The 14,169-nt window shown below is 41.0% G+C and overlaps 1 protein-coding gene across 3 annotated transcripts in view; it reads right to left on the bottom strand.

Moving 5' to 3' along the window:
• The window catches only part of LOC137383389 (lysine-rich nucleolar protein 1-like), a 43,728-nt gene that overhangs the window by 5,037 nt on the left and 24,522 nt on the right, over positions 1-14,169 (bottom strand). For 2 of the 3 annotated variants that reach the window (XM_068056167.1, XM_068056169.1), the window contains exons 3-4: positions 13,858-13,941; positions 9,853-9,945 (exon numbers count right to left, since the gene is read on the bottom strand). In XM_068056167.1, the coding sequence (XP_067912268.1) occupies positions 9,853-9,945; positions 13,858-13,941 (177 nt within the window). The remainder of the gene's footprint in view (positions 1-9,852; positions 9,946-13,857; positions 13,942-14,169) is intronic. The other variant, XM_068056170.1, reaches the window with a different exon arrangement.

Below are 14,169 nucleotides of genomic sequence, written 5' to 3'. Positions count from 1 at the left end.
GCCTTGTTGTGTTGCTGTAGTGCATCTTGTAGATTAAAGCCTGGCTCGGGTATAAAATTAAAACCCGACCCGGGCCCGACCCAGTAACAGCCAACCTGAACCCGACCCGGGCCCTTTAATTTTTTTCTCATACCCCACCCAACCCGAAAATATCAAACATCTTATTGAAACATTAAAAATCGCAGTGGTTAGCACCGCAGCCTCACAGCTCCAGGGACCCGGGTTCAATTCTGGGTACTGCCTGTGTGGAGTTTGCAAGTTCTCCCTGTGTCTGCGTGGGTTTCCTCCGGGTGCTCCGGTTTCCTCCCACATGCCAAAGACTTGCAGGTCGATAGGTAAATTGGCCATTATAAATTGCCCCTAGTATAGGTAGGTGGTAGGGAAATATAGGGACAGATGGGGATGTGATAGGAATATGGAATTAGAGTAGGATTAGCATAAATGGGTGGTTGATGGTCGGCACAGACTCGGTGGGCCAAAGGGCCTGTTTCAGTGCTGTATCTCTAAATAAAAAATAAAATAAAATAAACAAAACAAAACAGACCAGTCTGACCTGACCCGAGCCCGAATGCTGGACAAAGAATATAGACCCAACCCCAACCCAACACACGCAGTTGGGTTTGGTCAGGTTCGGGTCAGGTAGCCAGGCTTTATTGTAGATGGTACACACTGCTGCCACTGTGGGGTGGTGGAGGGAGTGAATGTTTGTAGATGGGGTGCCAATCAAGCGGGCTGCTTTGTCATGGATGGTGTCGAGCTTGAGTGTTGTTGGAGCTGCACCCATCCAGGCAAGTGGAGAGTATTCCATCACACTCCTGACGTGCCTTGTAGATAGTGGACAGGCTTTGGGGAGTCAGGTGGTGAGTTACTCGCCGCAGGATTCTTAGCCTCTATGGATGTTTGAAAGGAAAGGCTTTCATCAAAGTGCCAGTCAGTAGGGTTATTAAGAACGAGATGGAAGTCCATAGATTTATGGGGAAAGTGGAAGTATGGATACAAATTTGCTTCACTGATAGGAAACAAATGGTGGTGATGGACAGATGTTTTTCAAACTGGGAGTTGTTTTGAAACGGTGTTCCACAAAGATCATTTTGGGTCCATTAGTCTTGGCAACTTTTAGAAATGACCTAGAGTCTAAGGTGTAGGCAGCAGCATTATAAAGTTTGCAGATTATGAAACTTGGCAAAATAATACAGTAATGAGGCTAGTCATAGGTCTCAGGATGACAGACAGAAGGGTGAAATGGGCAGAATTATGGCAGATGGCACATGGAATTCAATGCAAAGAAATGTGACCTGCTGCACTTTGGAAGGACCAATATGAAGAGAGTTTATTATAAATGGTATGATTTTGAAAAGTGTACATGAACAGAGAGACCTTGATGTACATATACACAAAACCTTGAAAAGGTGGTTAGAAAAGCACATAGGTTACTTGGGTTCATAACGGAGGAATAAAATATAAAAGCAAGCAGATCATTCTAGAACTTGATAAATTACTGGTTTGACCTCAGCTGGAGAATTGTGGATAATTCTGGGCACCACACTTCAGGAAAGATGTAAATCCTTAGAAAGGGTACTGAGGAAGTTTACCAGGATGTTACCAGGGATGAGGGGCTTCAGTTATGAAGAGAGGCTGGAAAAGTTAGAACTGTTCTCCTTGGAACAGAGAAGGTCAAGAGGTGACTTAATAGAGGTTTTCAAGATGATGAGAGATTGGATAGAGTAGATAAAGAGAAACTACTCCCTCTGGCAAGTGGGTCAAAATTATTGGCAAAAGATCTAGTGGGGAGATTAGGAGCATTTTTTCCCCCACTCAGAGTTGATGGAATATAGAACCCTACCTGAAAGTGGTGGTGGAAGCTGGTTCCATAAATAATTTTAAAAGTGAGTTGGACAGGTACTTGAAGTTGAGGACTTACAGGGTTATGCACAAAAGGCAAGGATATGGGACTAAGCATGACTGCTCTTTCAAAGAGCCAGTACAGGCACAATGGACTGAATGGCCTCTTTCTGTGCTGTAAGTTTCTATGCTACCAGCAAATATCAAGCACAGTTTTGGGAGATTCGATCCTTTGATAAGTAGGCAGGAAGATATGCAGACATAACCAAAAAAGCCACCAGGTGGCAGATCTCATCACCTTGGTTGATGATATACGGGGAGACACTGAGGAACCAGTCACTCTAATCCACACTGAAACCAATGACATATGCAAACGTAACCCAACTGCCCTTCAAAGTAATTATGACAGCTAAGTGAAAGGTCAAGCAAAGGAACGATGTGGCGTCACATATATAAGCAGGAAAGCAAGTCAGGATAAGAGATACCAAGGTATGGCGAAGGAAGCAAGGTTTTAGATTCTTGGGGAATTAGGGTATTTTCTGGCAGAGAAAGAAAAAGTCCATTACAACTGGATGAGCTTCACTTAAAATTGAACGGGGACTGTCAGAAAGGATGGCGTAACCAAGTTCAGTCTACTGTAGTTATCTTCTCAGGTTGCAATGTGAACTATTTTCCTGAACTTTAATGGCTCCACTTTAATGTTTAACATTTCCAAGTCAGCTTTAGCATAGCTTTATGCTAATTCTATTCTGCCCCCAATAACATGCTTCAGTTCCAAATTCAGAAAAGAACCCCTATTGCGCCAGTGTTGCAATCTTTCATTTCCTACATCAGCCACTCCCACTGTCTCCCTGATTTAAGATTGGCAATTAGCATGAATTAGGGATAATTTTGTTGTTGTGTCTATGCCAATCAAGAGATGGATTGAGATTGTCCAAGCTGATTTCATTGACTTCTAATCAGAGGACAGATCATCACTGTGGTAAGATAATACCTCCATGTGAAGTTGATTCAATGACTTTAAAATTATATGTTTCATTATGGGGCAAGTGCAAATTAAAATGTGTGCATTTCAATTTATAGCTGATGATCACGAATAATTTTGTGTACAGTGCTTCTCTGAATTTTGCAGGGGGCAGCAGAGCAATTGCACGAAACAAAGAAACTGGATTTGCTGTCAATAGCAAGGCACTTTGCTGCAGATATCAAATACTGCTCATCATTCACATCCATAATGTTACTATTTTTCTCTGCAATATTACAAAACTGCAGAAATTGTAGTGGAACCACTCAGTTGGTCAGGCAGCATCTGTGGAGAGGGGAATTTAGGCCAGGTTGATGACGTTTCTGACTATAAGTCATCAGTCTGAAATGTTAACCCTACCTTCCTCTTTCCACAGTTGCTGCCTGACCAACTAAATATTTCGAGCATTTTCTGTCTGTTTTCAAATTTCCAGCATCTGCAGAATTTTGCTGAAATTAAGTGCATCATAGATTCATTGTAAAATACCAGACCCCCCCCCCCATCATTGAGAGACGTTAAAAATATTAAATCTGTAACAACTTAATATGTTTCTGATCTGGGATATTAGGACTCCATGGGAGTGCAGCCATATTAACAGGTTATTAGCATTTTTAATTAAAACCATCCTAAAGTGTACATGGCAGGGAAGTATATTTACATGGTCATGTACAGGATCTGTTTTCTGTGAAAATGTTGCCACTAAGCTTAGTACTCAAGTTGTCATATACATGAATAACTTAAAAAAATTAATATTCACTTGAGCTTTTGTGATATATTTGCAGTATATGCTAGTGGTATGTAGAACATGAATACTTTAACAATGACCTTTCTGAAATAGCTCATTATTGATTGACTTGTTCTTGAATAATGCCGTTTGCAATTGAGTCAGTAGTGAAATACTTTAATATTCCAAAAATCCCCAATGTATATTCTATGCATTAAGTCATGTTACTAGTGCCAAACCCTCAATGCAACAATAAGAGATTTTAATTAAATCAGTCTGCTAGCATATGCCACTGTCTATACTTCTTAAAACCCTAAAAGGTTGAGCTTAATTAAAATAGCTTATAAAAACTAATTGATAGGATATCATACCCCTGTAATCAGCATAAATTATGCTCTTAAAATTAATTTCAGCTAAATTTAAATCAGCACTAGTTTATCTCTCGATGTTGCTCCAGGGCAAATAATATTATTATTATTATTATTGTGTACACATCTATGTAAATGTCAGCTTGTCTCCCCCTCTCTAAATCTGTCTATTTCTCTTCCACCTTTCTGGCTGGCTCAAAGATGCTTTTTCTTGTTGCATCTGTCTTTCCCACATTTTTCTGCAAGTTTGTCCTTTGTTCCTTCCATATATTTTCTACTCTGCGGTAAGAATTTTAACCCCCAAGAACAGGTGGGTTTGCGCTAGGTGGGATGTAAAATCTCAAACTCGATGCAACCTGCTTCAAACCTGCCCAAACCAGGTTTAAACCAGGTTTTAATTGTGGGGGGGGGGGGGGAGGAAATGGGCAGGTCATCAACATTTAATGTTTAAATATCATAACGCTCCATGCCTCAGACTTAATGTCCATTTTAAATTGCATCTTGGCTAGCCAGGTTTCCCGAGCCTTGACAAACCCAGCAGCTAAAGGGAGACCAGGATTGCTAGTGTCTTTCCACTTAACAGCTGGATCCACCTTACCTGGTCTCCACGATCAAAAACCTCCGGCCTAACCTTTCCGAATTCCCCTCTGACTGACGTCCACCCCAACTCCTCTGATCTCATTCCCCACCCAACCTTTCCATTCCATCCATCCCTCCCTCTGGCCCTCTCCCGATGTGTCTCCCCCCACCCTGCTCCACTCCCCGGCTGTGTCCTGGTGCTGCAGATCTTCCTAAAAGCCAGCCAGCCCCTCAATCTGGCTGGGTGAAGTCGGAAAATGGAGACAAAGAATGTTAATCAGGCCCTACAATTAAATTCAGCAACAGCTGAGGGAAACCCATTCTTCGGGTTTCCCAACCACAAAACAGCCTTCCCCGTCACTGCAACCCCAACCTTCAAGTTAATACTGGGGCCTGTATGTCTACCGAACAGCTGTATCGCTTACTGTCTGCAGGACTTTTTAAAAATTGGCTCCTTTAAAAAAAAAAAAAATCCCTATCCTCAGCACCATAGTCATGAGGAAAGATAAGGGATGGTTCTGGAACAGGAAGAAGCCAGGACCTTAGCACTTCATTGCACTTGAGAGGATAAACATAATCGGAGCAGAGGAATAGGACATTTGGACCTTCGAGCCTGCTTCAACATTCAATACAATCATGGCATTCTGCCGTGTTGAGGAACCCAAAACAAGTGATCAAGTGATTGTTATCTTGTTCAAAAACATTAGCACTGTTCTTAAGTTGAAATGCAAAAGAAATAAATTGCTATGATCATATTTTTAGCTAAACTCTTTTTCTCCACTTGTAGGATTAACTATTGCTGTATATGCATTTACTTTATAAAAGTTCAGTGAACTACAAATAGAATGGATTTTGATCAATTTCACCCAGATGTCAATATAAGATGTAAAAATTTCGATATGGTATTAAAAATCTTGCAACAAATGTACATTTCCTGTTCACAAGCTGTAACTTCTGTTGTAACATTTTGTATCATTGTAAATTCCTGTTATAACAATTCCATTTCAATTTTGTGGTCAAGTGCAAAACCTAGTTGCAGACTCTGGGCCTCATCTGGCTGTGTACAGCAACTCAAGTCTCTGGGGTGATTTTAAATCTCCAGTCGCCTGTTCCTTGCCTGAGAAACACGCACCCAGCGGATGAAAATTAGGGGATGGAGAGTACTTTGACAACTCGCTGACATCCAGGATTGCCTCATGCAATTTTCAGGCAAGCAGCCCACCTGCTTTGGGTGCAAGATTCCTTAAATATCCAAATTGGGATCCTATGCCAATGTAGGACCCGGTTTCCAATTTTTGCATACAAGTCAGCAAGAAGACTCCATCCATTTGCACAGGAGGATCTCAAGTGTTATATCGTGGATTATTACCCAAGCCATGTGCAAACTGACATAGCAGAGGTGAACATGTGGCTAAAGGAGAGGTGTGGGAAAGACGGGTTCCATTTCATGGGACACTAGCATCAGTATTGGGACAGGAAGGAACTGTACCATTGGGACGGGTTCCCCCTGAATTGTGCTGGGACCAGGATGCTAGTGGAAAGAAAAAAATAGGGTGGTCACAAGGACTTCAAACTAGTAAGTGCAGGTGTGGGGGGAGGGGGTGGGGAAAGGAGGGCTCAGATGGAAAAGGTGGTATAGAAAAGGTTCGAAAACAAACTAAAGGGAAGAGAGTAGAGTAACGCTCAAAAATTGTTCTTTAGACACAAGACATAAAGGGAAAACAAAAAGATGCAAAGTGATTAAACCAGGAGAGAGAAATAAGAAATGTGTGAGTAGAATATTAGGCAGGACAGGAAAGAACATGTGGTCCAAATGCATTCTTTATACAAATACAGAGTATAAGGAACAAACGAATTGCAGCGCAAATTCAACTTGGAAAGCATGAAATGGTAGCCATTACTGAGACACAGCCACAAGACGGTCAGGATTGGGAACTAAATATACCAGGTTATAAGGTCTACAGGAAGGATAGTGAAAATGGTAAAAAGGGAAGAGCAGCCTTAGTGATTAAAGATGAAATCACTTCAATGGTGAGAGAGGACATAATGTGAGGTAAGCAGGCAGTGGAGACTTTATGGGTAGAATTAAGAAATAGAAAATGATTTAAGACTGCAATGGGAGTTGTGTATAGGTTCCCTGTTTGCAGCTCTGAAGTGCTAGATTGTATAAATTCAAAAATCAGACAAGTATGTAGCAAAGGCAGAGAGATTTTAATGGATAGTTTTAACTCTCATAGATAAGTTTAAGCAGACTAGCAAGTCAGAAACGTACTGAATTTCTTGAGTGTGTTCGAGACAGTCTTCTGCAGCAATATGTCCTAGAACCAAAGGGGCATGCCACATTAAGTTTAGTTAACAGCCCAATGGTGCATGAACATTTATCTAATAGCAATCACAGTATGATGAGTTCAACTTAAGAGTTTGAAAGGGAGAAACATGGAACAACTACTAAGATTCTAGATTTATATAAGGCCAACTCCAAAGGGATGAGTAAGACACAGTCCACAGTAAACTGGGCAAATCTGTTAATGGGTAAAACAACAGATGATCAGTGAGGGGCATTCAAGAAAGAACTCGTGGTAAAGAACTAGTTTATATCCCTAATGGCCAAGAGCTCTACTTGCTAAAAATAAGCCATGGAAGACTAAAAGAGTTAAGAGACAACAGAAAACTAAAAGAAAAAACATATAAAAATACAACAAAAAGCACAAGACCCTGGCGACTGGGAAAAATACAAAGAACAGCAAAGGTGACAAAACAGATAGTAAGAGCTACAAAAAGGGAGTATGAAAAGAAACTTGCAAGGGCTATCAAAATCAACAGAAAAATTGTTCACAATTGTTAGGAAGGAGCAATGGGGACCCCTTGAAAACTGATACCAGTGATATTATCACTGAAAAGAAGGAAATGACAGACATGCTGAATAATTACTTTGCTTCAGTATTTACAGTTGAGGAAGATGTCAGCCTGCCATACATCCCAAGGAAACTAATATTGAATCACGGACAGGGACACACCAAAAGTAGTGCAAGCAAAATAGAGAGGGAATCTACGGAATTATAGACTGGAAATTGCTAGAGTCCATAATTAAGGATAGGGTGGCTGAACACCTTGACATTTTTCAGTTGATCATACAGGAACAGCATGGATTTGTAGAGGGTAGTTCATAACTGATGAACCTGATTGAATTTTTTTTGAAGAGGTCACTAAGGTGATGGACAGGGGAATGTCTATGGGAGTTATTTATATGGACTTCCAGAAGGCATTTGTAAAAGTCTCTCATAAGCGACTGTTAGCTAAAGTTAAAGCTCATGGAATTGAACGCAAATTATTCACCTGGTTAGGAAGTTGGCTGAATGGCAGGAGACAAAGAGTAGGGATAATAGGGATGTGATTATGGTATCGCACAAGGATCTGTGTTGGGGGCCTCAAATGTTCACTGTATTTCTTAACAACTTAAATGATGAAATAGAAAACCACATATCCAAATTTGCTGATGTCACACAGATAGGCTGCCCTATAAGCAGTGTAGATGGAAGCATAAAATTACAGAGATATTGCTAGATTAATGAATGGGCAAAACTGTAGAAAATGGATTTCAATGTAGGCAAATTTGAGGTCATCCACTTCAGACCTAAAAAGTATAGAACAGGGTACTTTCTAAATGGTGAAAAGCTAGAAATAGTGGAAGTTCAAAGAGACTTGGGGGCCCAGATAAATAAATTAAAATGTCATGAACAAGTACAGAAAATAGTCAAAAAGGTTAATGGAATGTTGACCTTTATACCTAGAGGGCAAGAATACAAGAGAGTAGAAGATATGCTACAGCTATACAAAGCCCTGGTTAGACCACACCTGGAGCACTTGAGCAATTTTAGACACCACACCTAAGGAAGGATATACTGGCCTTGGAGGGGGTGCAGCATAGATTTACCAGAAGATAACTGGACTCCATGGGTTAAATAACAAGGACAGATTATACCAATTAGGGTTAAGGGGCGATTTAATTGAAGTTTTCAAGATATTAAGGCAAAAAGATAGACTAGATAGAGAAAAACTACTTCTGTTGGTTGGTGAGTCTAGGACTGGGGGCATAGTCTACAAAAATTAGAGCCAGATCTTTCAGGAATGAAATTAGGCAACACTTCTATACACAAAAGGCAGTGGAAGTTCGGAATTTGCTTCCACTAAGCCACTGATGTTAGGCCAATTCTTAATTTTAAATCTGAGATGGATAGATTTTTGTTAACCAATGGCTTTAAGGGATATGGAGTTAGGCCACAGATCAGCCATGATTTCACTGAATGGTAGATCAGGCTCAAGGGGGTAAACGACCTACTCCTGTTCCTATATCCTCAAAGGGACTTCGGGTGTCTGCTCAATTTGTATGTCCAGGAGGAGCAGTTAAGAATTTCAAGGGACATGGCCTGTATATGCTCCATAGCTGCTGCAATGGTATCTGTGGGAGCGGGATAACTTCCCAGATATCCACAACTGATGAGCAGTCTGTCTGACACCTACAGCTGTGGGAAGCATTCAAATTAGGCCAAAGCCTGAAAGTGGTTCAAGCCTCTGATGCTGGCTTCAGATGGAGGACATGGCTACTTCATGGGCTTTGTATTACCCATTTTGGGAGGAAGTCGAATTCCTCTGCCACATCTCCCATCCTGCATCTTTCAATGCAGTTGCCATCTTCTAAATAAAAAAAAACTTGTTTACATTAGCTGAACATGGCCAACACTATCAATTTATTGGTCTTTTTGAAAGAGGTAAAGTCAGTGACTCAATATTTGCGATTTTGGATTTACACTATGAACTCATGAACATGTTCTAATCTACAAAATAACAATTAACTTGCCATAGCTAGTTTATTTAACAATTATATTAGATTCTTAAAAAGCCCCACAAAAACAATTTGACTTGCAAATGACCTGCCAATGACTTCAAGAATGCACAGCAATTACAACACACGCAGCTCTACATTGTGGCAGAATATCACGTTGAGTATTAAACAGTATACTGCTCCTGTCTATATATATATATATATGCATAATTCTGAATCTTTAGTACAAATAAGAAATGCTAGGCAATGAGAAAGACTTACTGAAGATTTACCATTAACCTTCAAAACCAGAGCTGCAGAACTCAAGTGGCTTTTGAAAGCTCCCTAAATCAGTTTGTTCACTTCAAGTTGAACCTTAAAATAGGAATTCACAGCAAACAATAACTTCTTGCATTAATACCCACCCATACTGATTTCCATGATGATCTCTGCTACGAAGCATTAATGCTAGCCATAAAAAGTCTTTACTTACTCTTGGTTTGATTTCTGGAGAAGCTTTTGTCTCTGAAGTAACAGTTTTACCAGATACTCTGTCAATTTCTTCTTGCAAAGCCTTCCGCCTAGCCTAAAGTAAAATTTAAAACACCAGCTTATAAAGTTTTCTATTTAATCACATTCATTATTCATATAGTGTTGAAATACCTGGTTTCTTACACAAATAAGTTACGTCGTATAAGTAGGTAGAGTGGCAATTAAACCCAGAACACACAGTGGCAGCACATTGCTGTACTATACCATAGAAAATTCCAGAGACTACCACAAGGAGGACGAAAAATGCATAGAAATAGACCCCGAGCTTGCTGATGGGCTAGAGCTCTTGGTTTGCCTCATACCCACAATATATAAAGGTTGATAGTCTTCCAGCTGGAAATCTTGATGACAAGATCTCCTTAGCTGCAGCCTTGTATGAGAAAGGTCTGCTGATGACTGAATATCCGCTATTGCCTAAGAGGGACTGATCTTTTACTAGGAGCTGGACCTTTTAAAAGAGTTTCGTATCCAGTTATAGTCTATTACAAGTTAGCATAGAATTGTTCATTGTACAAATTACTTTGCACTGCAGCCTCACAGCTCCAGGGACCTGGGTTCAATTCTGGGCACTGCCTGTGCAGAGTTTGCAAGTTCTCCCTGTGACCGCGTGGGTTTTTGCCAGGTGCTCCGGTTTCCTCCCACTGCCAAAGTCTTGCAGGTGATAGGCAAATTGGCCATTGTAAATTGCCCCTAGTGTAGGTGGGGAATATGGGATTACTGTAGGGTTAGTATAAATGGGTGGTTCTTGGTCGGCACAGACTTGGTGGGCCGAAAGGCCGGTTTCAGTGCTGTATCAATAAATAAAACGACATTTATTTTTGAGGTCTGTTTTAGAAATTACTGTGCAGAAGGGTGTGGACTTCAAAGATTTTTGGAAGTTAATGCATAAGCAGGCTTTTACTTAAATATTGTCACTCAGAGCGTGTAAAATAAATAAAGATGATCATTTCCAAATAAACCAAAATTCTATCACATCCCATCACAAAATGGAAAGATTTAAGTTTTCATAATAACACATGCCATAAGGGGTGGTACAGAGGAAAGCAGAAATATTTCTGCAGACAAAGGAAAATAAAGACAGATTCAGATAACTGACAAAAGACAGCCCCCGGTTCAGCCAGTCTTGATGCAGGAGTCTGTGGAGAGCAGAAATAGCCGAACTGGAGAAGCACTGCTCCTTTAGAGGTATCTATGAAAGCGACTCTTGGGGCAGGATTCTGGATTATGGGTCGGGACCCTGAAGACAGAATCAAACGGGAGTATCGACCCTGCACTGCATCAGGTACAGTAACCTGGTAGTGATTTTTCCTGAATTGTCCAATTAGCAGCCAAAGGGCGCACACTCGAAGCTGGAGGACCAATAGGAGGCCATCCAGCTCAGATGGAGCTGCAGCCTGCCATTGCAGGTAAGGGAGAGAGCAACTTTAAAACTTTTGAATTAAAAATGGCCACAGATGCCGCGCCACCATCATGGATGGAAAGCCCTCACTAGGGTGGCCTGTGGCCACAGTTGGCGCCAGGTAGGCAGGGAGGGCCTCAGAGTGTGCCTTGGGTGCTGGCCCCCTCCCCCCCACCCTTGTCTGTTGTTGACAAGCTGCCTCCAGTCAGCCTCTGATAATTGGCTTTAATTAGTCATAAACTTACCTTAATTGGCTACCTGCCGCTTACAGGCAGGTAGTCCTTGCACCACCGATCCTGCCTCTGGGGAAATGGCCCGGGGACAGGATGTTGCTGGCAAAGTGGCATGCCAGCTGGTGGTGCAGAATAATGTAACCGCCGGCCTCAGTACTTGCCTGCATGCTGGGGCAAAAATTCCCCCTTTGCTTATAGGCCCTGTGGGCCTTCTACAAGCAGCCTGCTGTCCACTAACAGGCTACTCTCCTGGTTGTTGAGGCTGCTGGTGCTCTTTTTCCTTCTCCTCTTCCTCCATGCAAAACAATGAAGCAGGAATGGCACCTTCCTCTGTCCTCTGACTGCTTATTCAAGGGGAATACGATTGGAGTTCCTGCATTAGAGTATTCCTTTAATAAGTTTCCAGTGGCTTTCTGAAAATATTCCTGCTAGGTTTTACTTGGCGAGTTGGGCACTGGGTGGGAATTACAATTCTACCAAGTTAAAAATGTGTCTGGATCCCAATGACATCATGGGATCCCAATTTGAATGGATTTATGAGGCAGCTGGGCATCCAGTGCAAATGGGATAGTACATTTTCCGGGCGATTTTAACAGCGCAGCTGTCCTGTTCCTGTTGGGTGGGGTGGGTTAAATTAAATCCCACTCCCCAAGTGCACAGTTTTTCAGGTTACTTATTTAGTATTGGAGAGTGGACAGAAAAGGAAATATTAACGGCTCAGACTCAAGTAAGTTCAGTACTACATGTCTTAGAAATGATTTTCATTCTTTTGTTTTGGATCAGTTTGTACAGCTTTGCAGATTCCAAATGTCACAGTACTTTGAAAAAATATTTCCCGCGCATTTGGTAACATAACTGAAGAGGATAAAAAAGCTTCTGAAGAAATTTGTGAGCAGTGAATATTAACTCCATTTGTACACAGAGCCACTCTGTAAAACAAGAGTATCAAGTTTTCTCTTTGGCAGTTGAAGCTACTCTTTTCTTAAGTGTCAGCCTTAGCACAATGGTAGAACTTGCTGGAGTCAGATGGTCACAGATTCAAGGACAGAATTGAGGGAATGAAAAGCAATGCCCCGTCCACATATTCAAGTGGATATAAATGATACGATGGCACTGTATGAAGATAAGGTGGAGCTCTCCCGGTGTTCTGAGCAACTTTAATCCCTCAACCAACACCATAGAAGCAGATTATCTGCTCATTTATCTCAATTACTTTTTGCAGAATCTTTCCGTGCACAAACTGGCTGCTGTGTTTACCTATAAAACAACAGTAATTACACTTCAAAAATGCTTTGGGACTCCTGCCATGACCTTCTTATTTCTTCCCACACCGTTCCCCAATTCCTCCCTTCTCCTAAAGGAGACAACAGATGCTGCCAGAATGGCAATACTTTACCCAAATAATCATTATTTATGTGGGCCTTGACAGGGCATGTCATAGGACTATACAACCTTGGGACGCCATCATGGGTGATGATCTCATCTTTATCCAAACAGCCAACATCCAAAGGCATACTTCCAACAGTTATTACAATATTGTGATGATGGCACACAGAGGAGATGCACATTTAAACTGTATTTCTTCATACATATAAACTAATTCGCAAATTAAGTTAATATATAAAAATGCTCCAGTTCTCCCAGTGGTCTTAACCACTAAATAACTAAGCCATCCATGTCCCAGAAGGGCTCATCTTTGATCCCTTCTGAGCACTATATTAGCTAATCTCAGTCAAGGCAGCTGTACATGTGCTATTACTGACTCCACAGTGCTCGAGTTAAAGAGGCAAGGTTCCCACTCCTGATTGTTATCCAGTAACTCCTGCTAAAAAGTGTGCCTGCAAGGATAGCAATGGATTGGGGTCCAACTGTGATGCCTTTCATAGTAAAACAGCTAGTTAATGCTAACACAAGTAGTAGCACTAGGGCAAGTTACTGGAGGACACCTGGTTCTAGATGTATCACACTTCAGTCAGGGGTCAACTCCTTCAGGAGAGCGAAAAAAATTGGCAATAGAAAAATATCTGTAATTGCAATCCAGCTAATACATTTTTGACTCTCTCAAATATGCTATTGTGATAGAAAAGCATAATCAAGAACCCATCCTCCGTCTCTGATTTTTTTCCTTATAAAAGTTTATTATCTTCCTCTGCCCTCACACACTTGAGGTGGGTTTTTACTGATGGACAGGAGCTGAATCACAGGCAACTACAGAACTAGAAAGAACTATGCAGTCCACTTGGACAGCCCATCTTTGTTGTTGATCTAGTGCCTGCTGGCCACTATAAACCAGGTGTTCAATGCATTTCTGTACCTTGTCTATTGTCACTTCAAATAAATTTCCTTTCTTTTCAGACATAAACTGCAAATCATCACTGTCGCATAATTCCTTTTTTACCTGGGAAAAGAAAATTCAGTTACATTGCACTTTATTACATTTATGCATAAACGACACAAATAAAAATAATTCTATATTGATAAACAAATTACTGTTAATCTGCTTCCAACCAGCAGAAATGTTGCTCAGAAGGGTCACTGTTTCATGGCACAGCATCAAAATACTGTAGTATCAATTTCTTTAAAATGTTTTAAATCTATAGTTTAAGCACAAAAATTATTATGGTTT

This window comes from Heterodontus francisci, chromosome 24 (genome assembly GCF_036365525.1).
Source record: "Heterodontus francisci isolate sHetFra1 chromosome 24, sHetFra1.hap1, whole genome shotgun sequence".
In the NCBI taxonomy this organism is placed as follows: Eukaryota; Metazoa; Chordata; class Chondrichthyes; order Heterodontiformes; family Heterodontidae; genus Heterodontus; species Heterodontus francisci.
The sequence above is the reverse complement of the archived record's forward strand: the minus strand, read 5'-3'. Positions and strand labels throughout refer to the sequence as shown.